The sequence below is a fragment of the Anguilla anguilla genome, chromosome 13 (genome assembly GCF_013347855.1).
Source record: "Anguilla anguilla isolate fAngAng1 chromosome 13, fAngAng1.pri, whole genome shotgun sequence".
Lineage (NCBI taxonomy): Eukaryota > Metazoa > Chordata > Actinopteri > Anguilliformes > Anguillidae > Anguilla > Anguilla anguilla.
Window position 1 is genome coordinate 34,224,171 of NC_049213.1, and position 20,490 is coordinate 34,244,660.

The 20,490-nt window shown below is 43.4% G+C and overlaps 2 protein-coding genes across 2 annotated transcripts; one reads left to right on the top strand and one right to left on the bottom strand.

The window, feature by feature from the left end:
- The first annotated feature begins 1,188 nt into the window (after positions 1–1,188).
- LOC118211347 (dnaJ homolog subfamily C member 16-like) lies at positions 1,189–12,851 on the top strand. The gene is made up of 15 exons (XM_035388499.1): positions 1,189–1,336; positions 1,837–2,034; positions 2,231–2,297; positions 2,677–2,998; positions 4,104–4,288; positions 4,696–4,800; positions 4,991–5,149; positions 5,640–5,770; positions 6,373–6,550; positions 7,036–7,218; positions 8,118–8,194; positions 8,480–8,560; positions 8,757–8,846; positions 9,436–9,606; positions 10,242–12,851. The coding sequence occupies exons 2-15, from the start codon at positions 1,856–1,858 to the stop codon at positions 10,711–10,713; spliced, it is 2,400 nt and encodes a 799-aa protein (XP_035244390.1). The 5' UTR covers positions 1,189–1,336; positions 1,837–1,855; the 3' UTR covers positions 10,714–12,851.
- Positions 12,852–13,073: 222 nt separating this feature from the next.
- Positions 13,074–20,017, bottom strand: LOC118211348 (cytidine deaminase-like). Its single transcript, XM_035388500.1, has 4 exons — positions 19,666–20,017; positions 17,571–17,682; positions 17,186–17,243; positions 13,074–13,822 (listed from the first exon to the last, which is right to left on the bottom strand). Exons 1-4 carry the CDS (start codon positions 19,847–19,849, stop codon positions 13,682–13,684), a joined length of 495 nt encoding a protein of 164 aa, XP_035244391.1. The 5' UTR covers positions 19,850–20,017; the 3' UTR covers positions 13,074–13,681.
- Between the last annotated feature and the right edge of the window lie 473 nt (positions 20,018–20,490).

Sequence of the window (20,490 nt, forward strand, 5' to 3'; positions counted from 1 at the left end):
GTCCACAGAGTTCACTCAGAGCTGTGGTTCTCCATAACCACAGCCAAAATATTAAAACACAAATGTAAATTTTCACAAATTAAAGAATTCAAAACTCCATTACATACTATACCAGTAATCATAATATAATTTGAAATTCTTTCACATGATCAGAGATACAACGATTTACTTTAAGACACATTTGCCCAGTGTATGGCTACCCCTTCATCTCAACCAAACTATATATATATATATATATATATAAATATAAATAAAAAGGATTTGCCAACGTAAGCTTCACATCACACCCGGGCCTATGTCCACACAAAGCAAGCCAGAGGCGACAGTGGCAAGGAAACACTCCCTAGGTGACTTGCAGGAAGGAACCTTGGGAAGATCCAGATATCAGTAGCAGGGTGGGTGCATCCTTCTCTGTCTGCAGTGGTGCTAGAGCTGCAGATTAAAGCATCACTTCTTTCACATTTGAATGCTTCTTTTGTGTGGATTAAGCCCAAAGAAGGAAGATAAAGTGACAAACTATTGGACATCAAAAAGTCTCTGGAGATACACAGACAGATGTATCCTTATTATGCACTTTGGTTTAGCATGAGCTGTGTTTTTGACCAGTAAATCAAAAAAAAAAGTTTTTTTTTGCGTTTTTTGTGCAAGCTTTTCAGATGGCAAACAATACAACTGGCTCACATATCCTATCTGCAAATAATTACAGTATCACTTTCAAATATGTTCAATATTATCATGCGTCAAATCTATATGGATAGACACATTATCATGTTTCAAATCTATATAGATAGAATGTTGCCTGGGACACTGCCTTCTAGGTGGATACCAAAGTGGTGCTGTAAACCAGTATTAAAGAGTGTTTGAACCTTACTCTAAACAGGAAAATACATATAAACTGTTTTTCATATAACGTTATATATTCTGACAAATGATATAACAGCAAACAACAAATCATCTTGAATCACTGAACCATCCCTAAATTATACAGGATGTAACTAACTGGATGAGCAACTCTACTGAAAATAACTGACCCGATTTACTAATATTGTGGAGGACAGGATTCGAATTACAACAGCTGATTCCTTATCGGTGTTGAAAGCGTCGAGATATATAGTCAGACGAGCTAGAGCAGGTGTTATTGGTTGCCACCACAGAATGGAGTTGCCTGTTAATTTCTCTTCCTTGGTTTTATTGCGAGGACACGGCTGGCGTGTCATGATGTCATGACGCACTGACCGGAAGTGGAGCTAACACAGTTAGCCCGGTGTCTTAATATTACGATGTATGAGTAAAATGGGTATAAAGAAAATGATGAAATAACTGAAGAAGAGTTTCGGTGGGTGTGAGAATTGGTCTGCAGTGTGTTTGGCTGGACGACAAAATCCAACGAGTTTTTATTGCGCTTTGATTCACCATAAAAAGGACGCACATATATCTCGTTAGCTAGCCGAGGATTCGCTTTCTCGCGCATTAATGTACTTTACGGAATTAATTCGTTAACACTCGTCAGTAGCGAAGTAGTTTGCTGTGATTTCGTTGTTTGCTGTTGATCACTAGCAAGACAGCTAGGTTGTAAAAGAATTGTTGCTTGCTAGCGAACGAGCTAATGTGTATTTGGTTGTAGCGAATGTTACTATCTGTTGTTGAGTTTACTATGCCGTACCCTTAATCTGCGTGCGGTGTCATTAACCTAGATTTGTTACTATCAATTCTACCTGCATCCTGTTAGGGAACTCCCGGCTAATGTGACGTTAGCTAGTTAACTATAATTCCAGAAACAAGACAAAAGAGAATTACACAAGGCCCACGCTAACCTTTCGTTTATTTCCCCCCCAGATACAATTCCCAGGAGAAAATGACGCAAATATTAAAGGCGGTTGTGGCGTTGCGGGTTATACTGACTCTGTATCTGTTGCTGTTGGACCTTTCCGTGGAATCTACCTCTGAATTTCATCCTTACAAAGTTCTTGGAGTCGCCAAGAGCGCAAGTCATGCCGAAATTAAGAAGGCGTACAAACGGCTAGTCAGAGAATGGTGAGCCATAGGTCTAACCTCTTAGAAACGTTCAAACGTATAAACAAAATTGCGACGTTCCCAAGGACAACTTGTTTTAAAAAAAAAAAAAAAAGCCTCGTATATAGGACTTTGCTGCTTTTTATTGGTACATTGGAAGACACCAAACAGCTGTTGATTATTAGCCATTTACTGCCTTATTGTCATTTTTTTGAAGGCACCCAGACAAGAACAGAGATCCAGGGGCTGAAGATATGTTTATCAAGATATCAAAGTCCTATGAGGTAAAATTTATGTTCCAATGCACTTGCAAGGTAACTAAAAGAAAATGCACTTATAATAATTCAACCATTTGATTTTTTAAATGTATTACTGCTGTACTGTTCCAGATACATAACTTAGTCTTGAGCAGGGGGATATTTCACAAAGCAGGATTGCTGACTTAGCTGGATAACTGCAGTAAAACCAGGAAAGCTCTTCTACTTCAGTCGATGTTCCAAGATTTGGGAGGGTTCCGGCCTTTATTCAGTGCAGTTGTCCAGCTAGCTCAGTAATCCTGCTTTGTGAAAACCAGTCTCTGGAAGCTCTGTTGTTCTTTGACCGTAAGGCTTTTTTTGAACACGTGTCTTTTATTATGCACACCTACCTGCCCCCCCCCCCCAGATCTTGTCCAATGAGGAGAAGCGAGCAAATTATGACCAGTATGGCCAGATGGACGAGAACCGCCAGCACGCACAGCCGCACCAAGGGTTCCGCCACTTCCACGACAACTTCTACTTCGACGAGTCCTTCTTCCACTTCCCCAGGGCCAGCCGCGACTTCGCCGACAGCAAGTACGCGCTGCACTACACGCAGTACATGAGCGACGTCGTCCCCGACAGCTTCAAGCGGCCGTACCTGATCAAGATCACCTCCGACTGGTGCTTCACCTGCATCCACATCGAGCCCGTGTGGAAGGAGACCGTGCAGGACCTGGAGGGTCTTGGTGAGAGGGGCTTTTTCCTCTTGTACTGTTCGGGGTGCAGTTTAAGTAAACATGCAGATGTGCCTTGAACTGTGACCAGACCATATCTTATTGACATGTCCAGTAGCACGTTAGACTCATGGACTGTTAAAGGAAGAACATGCTAATGCTGTTTGCCTTTAGAGGTTGAATTTGAGATGGTTAACCTGTACCTGATTCAAGTCATTGACTGACAGAGTACTGCATGTTTCTTTCGAAAGTATTTGTGTTCTAGTCAGCAGCTGATTTATTTCAGGAGCAACTGGTGTGTTCACTTGCTGTCCAGCTAAGAAATATAGGGTGCAGTGTGGTAGTCACTGTTAGCTCAGGGATTGGGAGTTGTTCACCCATGAAAGAGACGGTCACATAAGTGCATGCTGGGAGCATCCTTTCTGAAAACGGAACATGAGCCTGGTACCTTCCGAGGTTTCTTCCCATCTGCCACAGGGAGATTTTCCTTGCTACCATTGCTTTAGGCTCGCTCCTGTGGGGGTTTTTGGCCAGGGTTGTCTGTGAAGCGTGTTGTGACACTTGCTGTGAAGTACGCTTTATAAATAAAATTTGATTGATTGACTGTTAAAGGAAGAACATGCTAATGCTGTTTGCCTTTAGAGGTTGAATTTGAGATGGTTAACCTGTACCTGATTCAAGTCATTGACTGACAGAGTACTGCATGTTTCTTTCGAAAGTATTTGTGTTCTAGTCAGCAGCTGATTTATTTCAGGAGCAACTGGTGTGTTCACTTGCTGTCCAGCTAAGAAATATAGGGTGCAGTGTGGTAGTCACTGTTAGCTCAGGGATTGGGAGTTGTTCACCCATGAAAGAGACGGTCACATAAGTGCATGCTGGGAGCATCCTTTCTGAAAACGGAACATGAGCCTGGTACCTTCCGAGGTTTCTTCCCATCTGCCAGAGGGAGATTTTCCTTGCTACCATTGCTTTAGGCTTGCTCCTGTGGGGGTTTTGGCCAGGGTTGTCTGTGAAGCGTATTGTGACAATTGCTGTGAAATACGCTATATAAATAAAATTTGATTGATTGATTGAACATTTCGTAGTGAGAGAGCTGGAGTGTGACTCTGTCTTTAAGGTGTCGGGATTGGCGTGGTGGACGTCGGCTACGAGAGGCGGTTGGCCAACCAGCTGGGGGCGCACCGTACCCCCTCCATACTCGGGCTGGTCAACGGCAAAGTCACGTTCTTCCACTACTCCATTGTCAAGGAGCACCTGAGGCAGTTTGTTGAGGATTTGCTCCCTCAGAAACTCGTTGAAAAGGTACGGTATGTGTGACAGAAGTTGGGAAAAAAATTGCAAATGGTGACTCTTGTGTGTTTTTGCTTTCCCCGTTACTTATACTCTAGTTTATTTTGCTCTAAACTTCACATAGGCTAATTTGACTGAAGTGTGAACACATAGATTGCGATCCTCTGAATCACGACTTGTAACACTTTGGTGTCCTGATAATGTCCTGAAATGTGAAATTTATTGACCCAAGGTCTCAATCCATTGTGTTTCAGTGCATTTCTTTTTATTCCTTGGAGTTTGAAACAAAAAAAATGCTGTTAATAAAGAAAAAATAGTTAATTGCTCTTTTTTCTTATTTTACAGAGTAAGCTTCCAATGTCTGCATTGTGGATGAGGGAATATTTTTGTTGTAATGATTTACGTTTTTTTGCTTTTAGGTCACAGATAGAAACTACCTGGATTTCTTAAACAGTTGGCACGAGGAGAACAAACCCCACGTGCTTCTGTTTGACCAAGTGCCTACAGTTCCTCTGCTTTACAAGGTAGACCACAATCCAGTACTGGTCACTGAATGAATACCATTTTATATTGTCTTTATATAAAGAAAGGTGTAAAAAATGTATTTCCTGAATGTTAGTATTTAGCATGCTGTTATGTTATATGAAATATTGTAAAATGAATAATTGTATTGCCTGTCACATTGAACTGATATTGTTTCCTTCTGGACTGCAGCTGGCAGCATTTGCTTTTAAAGACTACGTGCGGTTTGGCTATGTGGACCAGGGTTTGACGGAGACTGCAGACCTCCTGCAGAAGTTCAATGTCAACACCTATGCTCCCACCATGCTTCTCTTCAAAGAGAATACAGACAAGCCAGCCGACGTCATTCAGGTAGGCCTGTTTAAAGGGAACTTCGTGCTGTTCTCTAATAAAGCACCTTACCTTGGTTTACCTTAGAGTTGTTTTTAAACACAAACACAAACATTTTAAATATCCGTTTCTCTGGGGAAATTTAAAAAAGTGTTAAATATTTGAAAACATACGGCCGTAGAAGAGCATTTTATATTGGTGGTGCTGACCATACCCCAGAGACGGTGGTGCACCCTGCTGTACACAGATCACCCGGGCTGCTTACCACAGCTAAATTCAAATTTTGAAATTCAACTGCCTCCAAACATAGAAAAGTATGCGTATCTTCTGTTGCAGTCGGTTACCTTTTTTATTACAGAAGCTAATTCTGTTGCAGTTCAGAATTAGTGCCCTTGAGGGCTGGACCCTCTCTGGGATTTGAACTTGCAACCTCATGGTTGCCAGGCCAGGTCAATAGCAGCCCACATCCTTGAGTGTTTTTTTTTCTCTCCCTTTTCTCACCCTTTCTCAGGCTAAGGGAATGAAGAAGCAGATCGTGGACGAGTTCATCTCGTCCAACCGGTTCCTCGTGGTCCCGCGTCTGGTGAACCAGAAGGTTTTTGACGAGCTGTGCCCCGTGAAGCAGTTCCACCGGCGTAGGAAGTAGGGCTCCCGCCGCTCTCTCCACCCTGGTCTTTAGCTTCCACACTGCAGGCCATAGAGCAGGGCTGGGCAGCTCCGGGCCGGGAGGGCCAGTGTGTGTGCAGGTTTTTGTTCCTGCTATTTACCCAGGCTAAGTGAGTTAACTGGCTACGTACGCTAACTCTGGTTCACTCATAGATCAGATCACGGTAAATGTTTCATATAGAGAGACATAAGAACAGTCTTTAGCTGTCATTCGTGTGCTTATTGAAAAATGCAGCTGAAATGTTCGATTGGGTAAATGTTAGGGCTAGAACTTGGCATGAGAACCAGAAACATATGGCCCTCGTTGCCCACCTCTGTGTTAAGACAGATGTTAGGCTGTCCTGTCCCATCTGAAAAAAAGCCTTGATTTGGCATTCGAGTGAAAGTGAACCCCAAGTGCAGTTTGAGGCTTACATTTGAGAAAAATTTTAACATTTGAAACGAAAACAACGCCTGCTTTTGGAAAGCACATTGACTGGAAAGATTGTATTGTAAGGAATAGCCTGTTCCTGAGGCATTTCGGTGCCAGGCTTCTGCCAGAATGACATGGCTGACGCCCGTACCATGTGACCCCGCAGGTACTGCGTGCTCCTCATCACCGGGGCGGACGAGTCCCTGGCCCCGGGGAACGCCGCGTTCCTCTCCTTCGCCGCCTTCAACACCAAGGAGGTCCTGCGGTTCGCCTACGTCTACCAGAGGCGGCAGCAGCCCCTGTGCGACGCCCTGCTCAAGAGCAAGGAGACCGCGCTGCCCCAGGTCTGTCCCAGAGCGTCAGCCGCTAGCAGTGCGCTATTCCCATTCATGCCATATCACTGCAGTTACTGGTGTTCATTTCGTTTTGTTCTGTAATGCTGGCACAAGTGTATGAGCACTTTTACAATATCATAGTTTCACATGGTGACCATTTTGATTGGCTGATTGGTTGTGGTCTTTAGATATATTGCTATTCACATACCTGTATTATATGCTCTGCATAGGAGGGTCAGTTGAGTCAGCACATGTAAATGATAATGTAATCTCAACTGTCCAGTTCAGGCGAATACTAAAGAGATATTAGGTGCTGGTTGTTGATGTTCATCTTACCAGATTATGTAGACGGCACCCAAAATTGAACCTCTCACTTACACCAGGGTGATCAGTGGTGAGGATCTGACTCTGTTTCACCAAATTTTACCTGTGTTTATGTGTGCGTGTGCGTGTGTGTCTGCGTGCATGTGTGTGTGAACGCTCATGGTCGGCAGGTGGTGATTCTGGAGAGGCGGAACGCTGCTGGGAAGGTCCTGTACAGAGCTGTCACGGGGGGGTGGAACGGCAGCGAAGAGGACAAGTTCCGTCTCCAGGAGCAACTGGACATCCTGCAGAAGGACCCCTCCTTCCTCACCTATGACGCCGTGCTGCCCGAGCTCAACAACGAGTTCGCCTCTGTGAGTTCCCTCCCCACCTGGCCTTTACCTGTTAATCTGCATTTAACATGGCCCCCGCAGTATGTGTGCAAGGGTTTAGTGAGGAGTCTTGCCGAGCCTAACTGTTAAGTTGAAGGAATGGAATACATCGCTCCACTGACTATCAAGCACACAGTCAGTTTGCTTTGGCTTAAGCAATTCATCTGTAATACCAGTCTCACTTGTTAGACTCATAACCTTGCAGTACAATGAGCCTATTCAGGCTTACAGTATGGTGTGTGCCAAGTCTAGCCAGCTCAGTGGTCAGTTACATCTGAGAAATCATTAGCTTTTGGACGTGGAGCTCCAGTAGGAGGTGGCAATTGCAAACCAGAAAACCAGTCTGGTGGTGCATGAGTGAGTGAATAACTCAACACTGGCTAGAACCGGTTGGATCCCTTTCTAGACACTGTAGAGATGGAGCTCAATGCTCCATCTCTACAGATGGAGAATATAATGATCTATAATGCTCTGGTGAAATCCCAGTCGATTTCATTGGGTTACATATCAAATAAAAGCCTGAGACATTGGCAAAAACAATGATAGATGCGTCTGTGAGTTACGTGAGTCCAAACAGGCAATCAAGATGGTTGTGGATTGGCAGCTATTCAAAAGGGGTAAACATTTTAATCAGTTGCTGTTAATCTTTGCTTAGATCTAGTTACTCATATTGCTTTGTGTTTTATGGAGCCAAGCAATGAGTTTCACTCCTTGCAACACGAGAAAAGTTTTTGAAACTACTTAAGGTTTTTGAACTTAGGTTTTCACATACAGCTTTAACAATTGTCATCAATCATGAAAATTAGCCACAAACAAATTGTGTTGGGCAAATAGTATTGGTGAAATGTTTTCTATTCTCTGCATTTTCTTTTTGGGCATAGATGTTTCTCATTCAGTGGATTTACTCAGCGTACGACTACCTCTCTCAAATTGTGGAGGACGTTCTTCACAGTAACTGGTAAGTTCCTTTGCTAGCCTGTAGGTGGCAGTGGTGTACTGGGTCATAATCACCATAAGGCACATACTGTATAACCTAAGGGCCTGATACAGTACCTTGTTAGTGAAAGGACAGCTAAACGGAGACTTTAAAAGATATTTGTTTTGCACTTGTTGATTTGTTTCTGTCTACTCTAAAGGTGTCCGTGTCGCTGTTCTTTCTGATTTTCATCTAAACGAATTACTGTAAAAATGTTTTTATTTGTGACTGTCTGACAAGAGCTCTGATAGAAAGCGTTGTTTTCAGGCGTGAAATGATGCCCCTGCTGTCTTTGATCTTCTCCGCCCTCTTCATCCTCTTCGGCACAGTCATCATCCAGGCCTTCAGGTGAGGAACGCCAGACCTCTGCCTTCCCGCCTCTCTTCTCCCCCCTCCCGCCTCACTCCTCCCCCCTCCTGCCTGTCTCCTCCCTCCTTCCGCCTCTCTCCTCCGCCCTCTCGTCTCCTTCTCTGTCTCTGTTCATTCCACCGTCACCATCTTTCACTAACGCTCAAACGCGCCGTTCTTCCCGCTCGATTTTCAGCGATCCCAGTGAGGAGAAGCAGCCGAAGCCGAAGCCCAAGGAGGCGCCGAAGACTGAGAACGGGTCAGGGAACGGCGCTGCCTCATCGAGGTGAGGAAGAGGCCGGAACCTTCCGCCGCTCGCATGAGAACTTACCGTGACCCAGGACCGTTCTCTTAAAAAAACATAAACAAGTAGTGTACAGTACCTTGAAGATGTCCAGTGGACACCAAAAAAAAGAATTACCCCATTAAAGTAGATGTGTAAATGTATGGCAACCATTTTGGTTAGTTTTTTTCCTTGACTTGCAACCATGTAGTGTTGGTTCTGGCTCATCTGTCAGATACTGGGAGGTACTGGGAGTGGATTATGTGGAAGCATTGGTCCACTTGGCTTGTCTGAACGATTTAAACTCACCACAAAGACCAGCGTGTGGTAATCCTACTGTGGTGATGCATTGTTGTGTAATAGCAGAGGCTCAATGCTTAAATGCTGGAAAGGAATGCTTATTCTTCAGATTTGTTTTTTGCTCAGAAGCTTCTGAACGGTCAGTTGTGGCCCAAGCAATCGGGTCACTGTAACCCAAAGCTGTTCAGCGCCCGAGACTTTGTTGTACTTCGCTCTGGATAAGAGCGTCTGCCAAACGCCTGTAATGTAATGTAATATAATGAGACTCCTCTGAACCCTCCTGTCTTCGCAGCCGTCCGCCCAAGAAGAGCTTTGTGGAGGTGACGGAGCTGACGGACATCACGTACACCAGCAACCTGGTCAAGCTGCGGCCGGGACACATCAACGTGCTGCTGGTGCTCACCGACGCCTCCAAGAACGTGCTGCTCAGCAAGTTCGCCAAGGAGGTGTACTCCTTCACCGGGTGAGCGCGCGGGGCCCCTCCATGACTCTCACTCACTGCCCTGCCTGGGACACACGGGTGTTACCGGGGTCCCGAAAAACACAGTTTACCACACAGTAGGCAGTTTGCATACAGGGCTGAACGCAGCTTGAAATGTCAATTTGCTCACGTGTCAGAAGATATCTGATAATGACCTGCAGGGAGAGTGGATAGGTGGCCATCCTGGGCACATCCTCAGAGTAGCTCATGCACTAAATAAATGATTGACATGTCCACACACTTGCAGGGCTCTATGCTAACATGTGCTCCTAATTTAGAAAAATTTAAGACCACACCAATGCATCCCACTTTGTAGATGTGCTCCTAAGTTAGCTTGCAGTTAGCACACTGCGATTTTTGCAATCAATGTCCATGAGCAAATGCTCCTGAAATGGGAGCACAGTAGAGCCCAGCTTTCTGTATTTCTTCAGCAGGTGCCTTTTGAATGTGTTACATGTTCTAGTCCTAGTTAATTACTGTTACCTCACTGCTATTATTCACTGCTAATTGGCGGAGAATATTGGTACTGAACTGATACGTGTGCACCTTGGATTCCGTCTGCCCGTGACATGCTGGACGTCCAGGATACAGGGCTCACTCTCTGTCGCCCCCTACAGGAGCCAGACGCTGCACTACTCTTTCCTGAACGCGGACAAGCACAGGGAGTGGATGGACTCGGTCCTGGAGTTCGCCCAGGACCCCACGCAGGCGGACAGCGACGAGGAGGAGGACGCCGGGGGCCACCGGGCGGATTACGCGGGGTTCGTGATGGCCCTCAACGGCCACAAGAAGTACTTCTGCCTGTTTCGGCCCGTCTACACCGGGGACGACCTCGGGGGGCGGTCCTCCGACGAGGGCGGGGCCGGGACCGGCGGCGGCGGCGGTGGCGGCGGCGGCGGTGGCAGGTCGCGGTCGGGCTCCCGGGAGGAGCAGCCGCGGAAGCACAACCCCCGCTCCGCCTCCACCCTCCAGATCCACCACAAACTGGACCGGCTGGGCCTCTGGATGGAGCGGCTGATGGAGGGGACCCTGCCGAGGCACTACATCCCATCCTGGCCCGGCCTGGACAAGATCACGGCCGGAAAATAGGGTCTCCGCTGAGGGGCCGGGACCCCGTGGGGGTCTGGGTCCTCCGGCAGGTCGAGTCCCCCTAGTCTGGAGATCCAGTCCCCTCGTCTGGAAACTGAGTTTCTGATTTGAGAACGAGAGAGTCCCTCGGATAGTGGAATGTCTGTTGGAGGACTCTGCTTGAATGCACTGCCTCAGATGGTTTTTGTGTAAGGGGGGTGGGGGGGGGGGGTTTCATTGGCCAAATGCTGGCCAAGAACCAACGCTGTTGACCACTAGCTATCACATTGTTTTCGTACATTTTATAATTTTTTTTAATTCATGTTTTTGAGCACCTAGAGTGCTTTGCTGCTTTAGAGCCCAGGCTGTTGAGTTACTCCTCTTCAATTCCCTTTATAACAATTGCTGCTATGTTTACTTTTAGAATTGAGGTAGAATTTTAACTTGACATCCATCCATGTCTTTGTGAAAAAGGCTTTGCAACATCTTACATTTTGCTATGAATCTAGTTACAACCGATATCTTTACAACACAGTATGCCCCCCCAAGAAGCCTTTCTGACGCTAAATGTCCGTTTGTTTGCTTTTTTCTTTTTTTTTTGCTTTGCTGCTATGCTTGTGTGGTTTGTCTTTCATTGCTATGTCCTTACAGAATGGCTTGGTGCTGTTTATTATGAGTCCACGTGTACTACATTATGTACGCAAATGTTTTCTGGTTTATCTTTTGCATGTGGAAACAGTTTTGGTAGCAGCTTGGTTTGTTATTCGCAGAGCAGGAAGTGACACGCTGCCTTGAAAACCAGGCTGATCTCATATTTCATTTAGCGAACCAGCCGATGTGAGTTTGTGGAGATGAGCCCCTTCCCCTAAACGTTGCCGGAACAGGAAGCATCGGAGGAGTCTTTAAGATTACAAGTTGCGTGATGTAAATAGATCTCTTTTAAGCTTCTGAAATGTGAAGAAGTTCCTGCTTTATAACCACAGTTTCAGCTGTGCTCCTTGCGTAGGATTTACACATAGTCTAATTATGGCAAGGGGCATACCATGGATACGGGAACGTTAATGTTGGGTACTGGTGAGATACTTCTGAGGATATATTTGCACTGTGCCACGACAGTTTAACGAGGCTAAATTTCATGCGCTCTAACAGCCAAGTGCAAACTAGGGCAAAACGGTGTACTCTTTCTTTCCCCACAGCACCTGAGATTAAAACAGGAACATTAATTCAGTTGGCGTCCCTCCGATGGAAGTCGATAAAGTTTGTGAGTGAAAGCAGAGGGAGGTGGCGTTGTTACCGAACCGAACACACGTTGTCTTAAGTCGGCTGCAAAGACCTGCTTGTAGCGGCCTAAATTCAGGTGCAGCGTCCCCAGCTTCACGTCCCTCCTCCCTCCAGTCGAATGTTGTCTCTGGTGATTCTGTGTGAAAATAAAATGGAAAGTGTCGTGTCTGGCCATGCTAAGCGTATGGCAGCCCTGTACATGCCACTTGGGTGTTGTGTACACGGTACGTCCAACTAAACTCTTTCCCTTGGTTTCCTCGTAAAATCCCTCTCTGTGTTTTTCCCCGTACAGTAGAATTTTTAACTAGCTCTTGTGCTGCGGTTCGATCCGTTTATCATTTAAAACGCAAGGTGAGATGAGGTAAGCAACTTGGACGGTGTCACGTGATTTCAGCAAAGGTCACGTGTCTCCACCGGTGTTTGAGGAAGAGGAGAGTTCCTAGGGCTTTCTTCATCAGGGTCTACTCAGCTCCTCTGCAGGCCCCTATGTACTGAAATATCCTTCTCAGCAGTGGTTATGGTACAGAGCATCATATCTTATGACACAATAGACAAACAACCAATTGCTTTGAAGCTATGGAGTTCCCATAGTGGCAGGAAACCATGGCAATCGCTGTACTCTAATAAAACTCGATAGCGAAGCTCATACAAACATGGCTTAACATGTAGGTACGGAGGACACATCAGTTATCAGGCTCACTCCATTTTCAAACTATTTATTCTGCAATAATTGACATTTTAATTGGGTGAGACTAGAGACTGTTTGAAACTAAACTGTAAATACTGCAGATGAATATATACACTGGTTTGGTTTATAAATATTTATTTTATGCTGTATTTTGTTCTTTGCCATTAATAAAGCTGATTTTTCAAAGTCACTCAAACTCTTGGTTTTAAAATATAGTGAAATCAAAGTTCAGTTTATATAATAACATGGGTACATCAACGGCTTTCACAAATGTAAACTAGTTCAAAACTATAATAATTCTGTAGTATGCAGCTGAGATATTCCCTGTCCCCTGTAGAATGTTTTGAGCGTAATGAAACGTACAGTACACACATTAAAGACTACCATAAAAAAATATAAGTAATGCCATGTCAAATGTTTCTTGCAACTGGTTCCCATGATTTATTCAAATTGATGGTGGGATTTTTTTGTTTGCCATCAAACATGTCCTGTACATACTATGCACTTTCAGGCAAACAGAACTGTGGCAGAAGTTTCTTTAAAATAATTCAATTCTACTGCAATTAAAAATACGGCCCTTGCGTTTCTCCTGTGGTAAGTATAAAGGATAAGAGGATGCATTTGAGTCATTTAATAGTTGGTTTAGAGTAAAGACTATCCACTACAGGTCCATCAATACTACTTACACCCTTCCTTGGGTTATATAATAAAATTCCTATCACAACCACAAATTGTTTATTTACAGTGCATTCGCTTTACAACTGGAATACAGCAATGCAAAATTAAAATGTTTACATTTCTATGCACACAATCATACCTCTTGCTATACACCTGTGTACTTTACTGGTGAATTCCTCATATACCTTAATAAATATTAACAATATCTAATGATCACTTTCCCAACACTACTGTAGTGTGAACGATCATGAATCTACCAGCGGCCAGAAAAAAAAAAAGCTCCAGCCGCGGATTAATTCTGTACTGGCATCAAACGGTCTCCTTTCGATTTGTCGTCTCCGATCAATAGTCATTCTGCATGGCGAACAGTTTTTTACTCTTCAAGTCTTCTGGGCCGAAGGAGACGGGCAGCAGCTCCTCCACGCTCATCTCCACGTAGGATCCGTCTGGCTTGGACAGGAAGACCTCCCACTGGGTGCCAAACTGAAAGAGAACCGCGCCGAAAGAGAACCGGTTTGTGGGGGGAGTTGCTCACCGAGGTGAGTTTTCAAATGTGGAAAATAGCTCATAAAAACATCGCCATCTATTCTAAAACCATTACTTCTGTCTTAGGTTTTTTCAGATTCAGTAAAACTGAACATATGGCTCGAAAGGACCACAAGCTTTTGTTAGGTATTAGGTAGGCTCACTACTTCAAATTTACAAAGCAGAACACATTATACGAGATGTTCGTTAGAAATTACCAGAAGATAGAGAGACCGATAAGCCAAGAGTTCCAGTTTCAGCACCACAGAAATAAAAAAACAAGCTTGGAAAACTCAGCCAGTGAACACACAACCAAGGAACTACCACCAAAATAAAAAGAGGATAACCCTTTCCAAGGCTCCAAAATCAACTGAAACACCCACAACTTTTTCCTGCGGCCATTTTAAATACCTCAACCAGCAGGGCTAGAGGACGCTTGTCCTGATTGGGTGATGGCAAGTTAATGTGTGGGAGGGGGGATGGCAGGCTCATTTATGACAAGGACTGGCTTATCTAAAAGCCGACTGTGACAGTATGCAAAAAGTTAGTTATCTTATGTTGTTGAAAGCAAGGCTGAGCACAATATTATCAAAATATTCATGGTTTTAGCCACCTTAAGACCAAACGTGAATATATTAGGAGGCAATTCGGCTCCGCTATTGAATAGCTCTACATGATGGAGAGCTACTCCTGCTTTTAACAACAGATGTGATGGTTGTAAATGTCCAGCGGGTATGCCCCAACAACCAGTTCTACCTAGATATTATGACTTTCAGTGGATGATTTCAATCGAAGATCATGGACTGGCACTCAAACTTGAAATGGGGGGGGGGGGGGGGGGGGGGAAATAAACCACGACCCTTATGGCAATCTGTGGCCTTTCTGGGCCCTGACACCCCACAAACAGCTGTGCTCTGGTCTCTCTTCTGAGACAATCACACTCAGGCGGAAGTGGGACACGGATTGCATGTGCAGATTAGGGTATCAGTGTGACATGACTGCCCCCAAGGACATTGATCCTTTCATGTTTACAGAAAGGAAGAACAGGCAGCATTCAGAAACACTATTATATGGACCAAAACAAGTTTGCCCAGGCGAATTACACCGCCTGTCTCTCTAAGGCCATAATCTAAGCACCATCCTAATCCTAAGCACCAGGAAAAAAAGCATAGTTTCCCTCTCTGTAAAGTTCTCAAAAGACTGTTCTTGAGGGAACAGCCTGCTCAGACCCTAGATTGATATTAGCAGTCACCAGTTAAGAGTGACTCATCAGTTTGGGCTTGAATCTCAAACCCATGCATGGACACCACGATCGAGGTGTATTCCAAACAGGCTTGCCCCCTAGTTAACTATGTCTGTTACTCAGGCTTCAATGCAGACACCACCCTAGTCACTGTGCCTTTTGAAACATCAACAAGGGCAGCAATCTTAGTCTTAGCCTTCAAAGCTCTCCAAACATGTTCTAGCAAACAAACCTCTATCACGGTCATTGAGCTCTTCTTTTAGCCACAGTAGCCAAAATGTGGGCCTGCCCAGCATTTTTATACATAACCTGAGCATGCAGGAATGTTAATTGCTTAATTAACTCAGCAACTACACCTGCATGGATGCACCTGTTTTCTGTTACCTTATCACTTTGTGATGACATCCAATTATACACATCTCTGTTTAACCTACCAAAGTTGGCCATCTACAAAATCGTCTAATAGATAATTATTAATAACTAAATGTCTCATAATTTTCTCCAGTGAAATTGATAAAACCACTAAGTCACTTTTGGAGACACAAATTGCACATGCTTTTGGGCTGCCCAACCGCACGCCTGGAGATCGCCCGTCCTGTAGGTGTTCGTTTCAAATTCTAATTGGGTACACCTGATTCTACTAATTAGCAGCACAACGAGATCTCTAGCTGTTGAATGAGGTGCGGCTTTCTTAGGGTTAGAGTGAAAACCTACAGGACGAGACATCACCAGGAACAGGGTTGGGCAGCCCTGCAATAGAGTTTGAAATGGCTACTTCAGTGACCTCTTTTAAAGTACTTGTCAAAACATACTATCATCAACTTGCTTTTATCACATTGTAACCGCTTGTTGTGTATCTTCTTTTTACTGAGCTTTTATGAGTTTTTAATCTTTATTGCTTCTTTTTGACCTTGTCTGTTATTGTCGTGCTTTTTCTGGCTTTTGTTTTAATTCTTCATATTTTGTGAGGCGCCTTGTGCTGTACTACTGGAAAGGAGATACACAAATACTGTAGATAATAATAATAATAATAATAATAGATCAATGAAAGCAGTTTTATAAATGTTATTTCACCTTGCCTGGTTTCCTTGATCTCTATCCTTTGGCCTACCTATAAATCTGTTGTTGATTTTAAGGGGAAAATTAAAACGAAACACTGAAGTTCTCCAGGACCAACCTTGACCACCCGTGTTATTTGGTGTGGCGTCGTAAGCACTCACTGGATTTAACAGCAGCACGTTTCGTTCAACCAGAGTTTTTGTTTACCTCATACAAGCCGACCCATTTTTGTTCATTAGCAAAGGATGACCTTTTCCTGTTGTCCTCGTCTTTGTGTCTTTCCGCCACTGCGCTTGGCAATTACGAGGGGTTCTATTATTGTTTGCGCTCTGCCAGAATTTTAACCGGAACAGACAAATGATGCGGCATAACTCCAATCGTTGTCTCGCTGTACTGGTCGCCAATGACTTCGCTGCATCAGTTGTGAGGTTTTATTAATGACGTTCAAAAGCAAGACACGGGCTGGTGCCTGATTATACTCTGGGACTGCTAAACTCCTACTCTGCTCACAGAGAGCTAAGATCAGCTAAAAAAATATCTCTGGACCGTTCCAGAGTCCAGACCGGAAAAAAAAGGGAAGGCTGGCTTTTTTCCCAGTCTATTGACCCCAGACAAAGGCCTGCGTATCATTTTACAACTCATTACAAAACCTTTTAATTTTAATGAATTCGATTAACTAAATTAGTTCTTATACTGTAATGCTGACCCCTTTATGTTTTTGTTCGTTTTACTCTTGTAACTTTGTTTCGTTGTTTTATTTTGGATTGCGGAACACCTTTAGCTGTTTGCATGTGCAATGTAAATAATTTTTATGATTCTTATTCTTCTTTTAATAATAATAATAATAATAATAATAATAATATGACAGAAAAGCAGCCATGTTATGATGTGTTCAACAGAACAAAATTATTACAGACATTTTTGAAATCAGAAATCATACAGAACAATGTGCTTGCCAGCTAAAATGAACATCAACATTTTTCATTTGAGTATTTAGCAAAAGAATAAACCATACTAACCTCTCTCATGAACTGTCTGCAACCACCACAAGGAGATATGAACTGTTCATTTAGATCACTGGAAAAGTGGAGAAAGCAGAAGTAAATGATTTCGATAAAAATACCGTAATACTTGGTGCATTTGCATCCAGCCTTGGTGTTCCATTTCGTAAAGATATAAACACCTCATTGTGGCATGAATATTCATAAGCCATACATGAAATCACATTTTAGGATATGGAAAGCATGTTATCAGGCCCCACTAAAAATTGTCTTAATGATACTTGTACTGAAGTGGCAACCTAAATGACAATTTAAAAAATATTTTCATCAACCTTTTTTGTCTGTCCAGAAGTAAAGCACGCTTGAACAACCCAGTAATGAAGCTCTGTAAATGATACAATACCTTGAGATAGCTATAGCCTTGAATGTCCGGAATCCTTCTGAAACAGCTTTTGAAATAGCAGTCCTCTCAGCACAAATGCCCAGGTTGTAGCAGGCATTTTCCACATTGCAACCTGTCGTGCGAGAGTGAAAAATTCAAGTCGGCCGTCAGTGTGAACAAATCAGCAGTGAGCTCAAAGCTCTTCACCAGGGCTTCCCAACCCTGTTCCTGGAGATTCTACCTGTCCTGTAGGTTCTCATTTCACCCATAATTTGGCACACCTGATTATATTAATTAGCCAGTCAATGAGATCTCTAGCTGTTGAATGAGGTGTGCTTTGTTAGGGTTGGAGTGAAAACCTACAGGACGGTAGATGGGACACAGGGTTGGACAGAGTTGAGTTCTGTTAGTAGAACAAGGGGACATAAATGGAAATTAGCAAAAGGTAAATTCCATACAGACATTAGGAAGAATTTTTTTCAAGCAGAGAGTAGTCAATGTGTGGAATAGCCTGCCAGATCACATAGTAGAGGCAGAAACTCTAGGGATTTTCAAAACTAGGCTTGATACAGTGTTAGATACTATTTAGTCTGTAGGTAAACAGAGCACTAATTTAGTCAGGAAAATGGCGAGCATTGCTGGGCTGAATGACCTGTTATCATCATTATGTTATGTTATGCTATTTTATGTTCCACTCTGATTGTATTACTTGCATCAGCAGAGACAAAATGGCAGACTGTAAAAGAAGGGTTCTTCCTTCCTCCAGCCCTTGAAATAATTCAGCCCAGTTAGCATGTACATTCAGACAGTTCACCTTTCTTACCCTGCCCTTGGAGAGACCATCATATGTTAGCTTTTAAAAATTGGAACATTTTGAAATTTTACTTTGTTCATTCCCCTGCGTTTTTTTCTCTCTCTATTGGTTTACATTTCTGTTGGTTTAAAAATATAAATTCTTAGTGCTCCAAACAGTTGAAAAGAATGACCCGAAGTGATCTATCTGGCAGTTGGCAGCTTGAGTGACACACAGATCTCTGATAACCTTTTGTTTGCCAGGCTTTCATTACGGAACTTGACCAAGCATGTGCGTGTGTGTGTTTTTGCCCGAGAAGGAAAAAAAAATACTGGACATCAAGCTTCTTTGAAAACATTCCCAGGGGTCAAGGCTGACCATTACATAACCATACCTCTTTAGCAGCCCTTGTTTTTATACATTCAAAACAATTCTCATATTTTGCCATTTGATATTGATTAGGGAATCCTTTTTGTTAGTGGATGGCTTTTAAACTGGCAAATCAAATTATGCAATATTCAAAATGTTTAGACAATAATTAGGCTGTTCCAACATTTGAGAGGCCCAGGTCACTGTATCACTTTAGTTGATAAATGATAAATTATATTACCAAATTACCTGATAAATATGCATAGTTATTCCATGCTACTTTGGTGACATATAATCTAGTGATCTCAGAAACAGATCCTTTATCTGTGACAAATGTTACTGATATTCAATCTAAACACAAATGGAAGATGCAGCAATATACAGTACAGTACGTGGCATTTTCTGCCCCAATAAAACATTAACTTGATCGAACAACACATGCGCAACGAACGTGACAACCTCTGCCTTTTTAAGCCGCAGGACTTCACGTTGCGTAAGCACGTGCTTTTTAAACTGAAAGTGATTCCTGAGATGGGTTGTTTTTATGGGTTTCCTTCTTCGTCCCGCTACCCATGTCATGATATTACTCAGCAGTATATAGCCAGCTTTATTTTAAAAACAATAGCCCACCTTAAAATTTAGACACACCAAGCCAAGTAGGCATACACATTGTTTCAGTTAGATTGTTGTGTTATATTATTTGAACAAATATCATCTGACTACTAATATTACCTGATTGAACGAAAATGCAAGAAAATAAAATTTTGAAATAAAACTGCAACGAGACGCAAAAGACTATCACTACAATATCAGCCAATATCTACCAATAATATTTCTCAATTTTTGGACATGCCCGGGGACCACAGACAAAAATCAGTTACAGTAAAATGAATTCACTAACATATAATGAGACACTATCTCTGTCGAATACATTTTTCTTAATTAAACGCTGACCTGTGAAAACTGTCCCGTCGTGGGTCAGCAAAGCTGCACCAACCCTGAATTTGCTGTAGGGACAGTAAGCGAACTCTTTGGCCTCAAGTGATTTTCTGATCAGTTCGTCAATCCCTTCCTGCGATGAGTACGGCGGGACCCTCGTCGCATCTTTCTCTCCGACGATGATCTGGATGTCTCCCATGTCCGTTCACTGCGTCGATGTGTGCGTGTGTCTGCGCGCGCGTCTGTGTGCTTCTGAGCGTGTGGCGTGCGCGTCAGCGGATGGCCAGCAATAAAGAGACTCCGGGATGCGTGCGCTCTGCCCACCATTGCCCGTCAGCTTCGGCATATAGGGGCTGAGAGGGAGGTGGGTCTGCGGGCAGACGGATTGCACAATTCCGTTAAAGAGATGTCGCAACCCATTGCTGTGTGTCTGCCACGGTGATGTAACGCATGGCCAGTAAGCAAAAACTGAATGGCTGTTATGCTCTAATTCTTAAATACAAGCGTGAATTGTGACAACCCATGAAAAGCGGGATTATATTCACTGGTGTTCGTTTTGATCATCAATTGTGTTCAAATTAAAATAATAAATATAACACATATATATGTCTGCGCAAAGGAAGGATTGTGTGTGCTTCCAAATTAGAACAAAAAATGTTTTGTGGGTGCTCTACAAGCTACCAACCGGGACGCACCAGTGTGACACAACAGGAAGACAACCCAAGGCCAGAAAACATTTATTTGATCATATTTAAAACCATAATTCTCCTGAAATAAACTGTTATTTAAAAAAAAAAAAAAAAAAAATTAATACCAAAATGGAATGATAACTTCTAATTA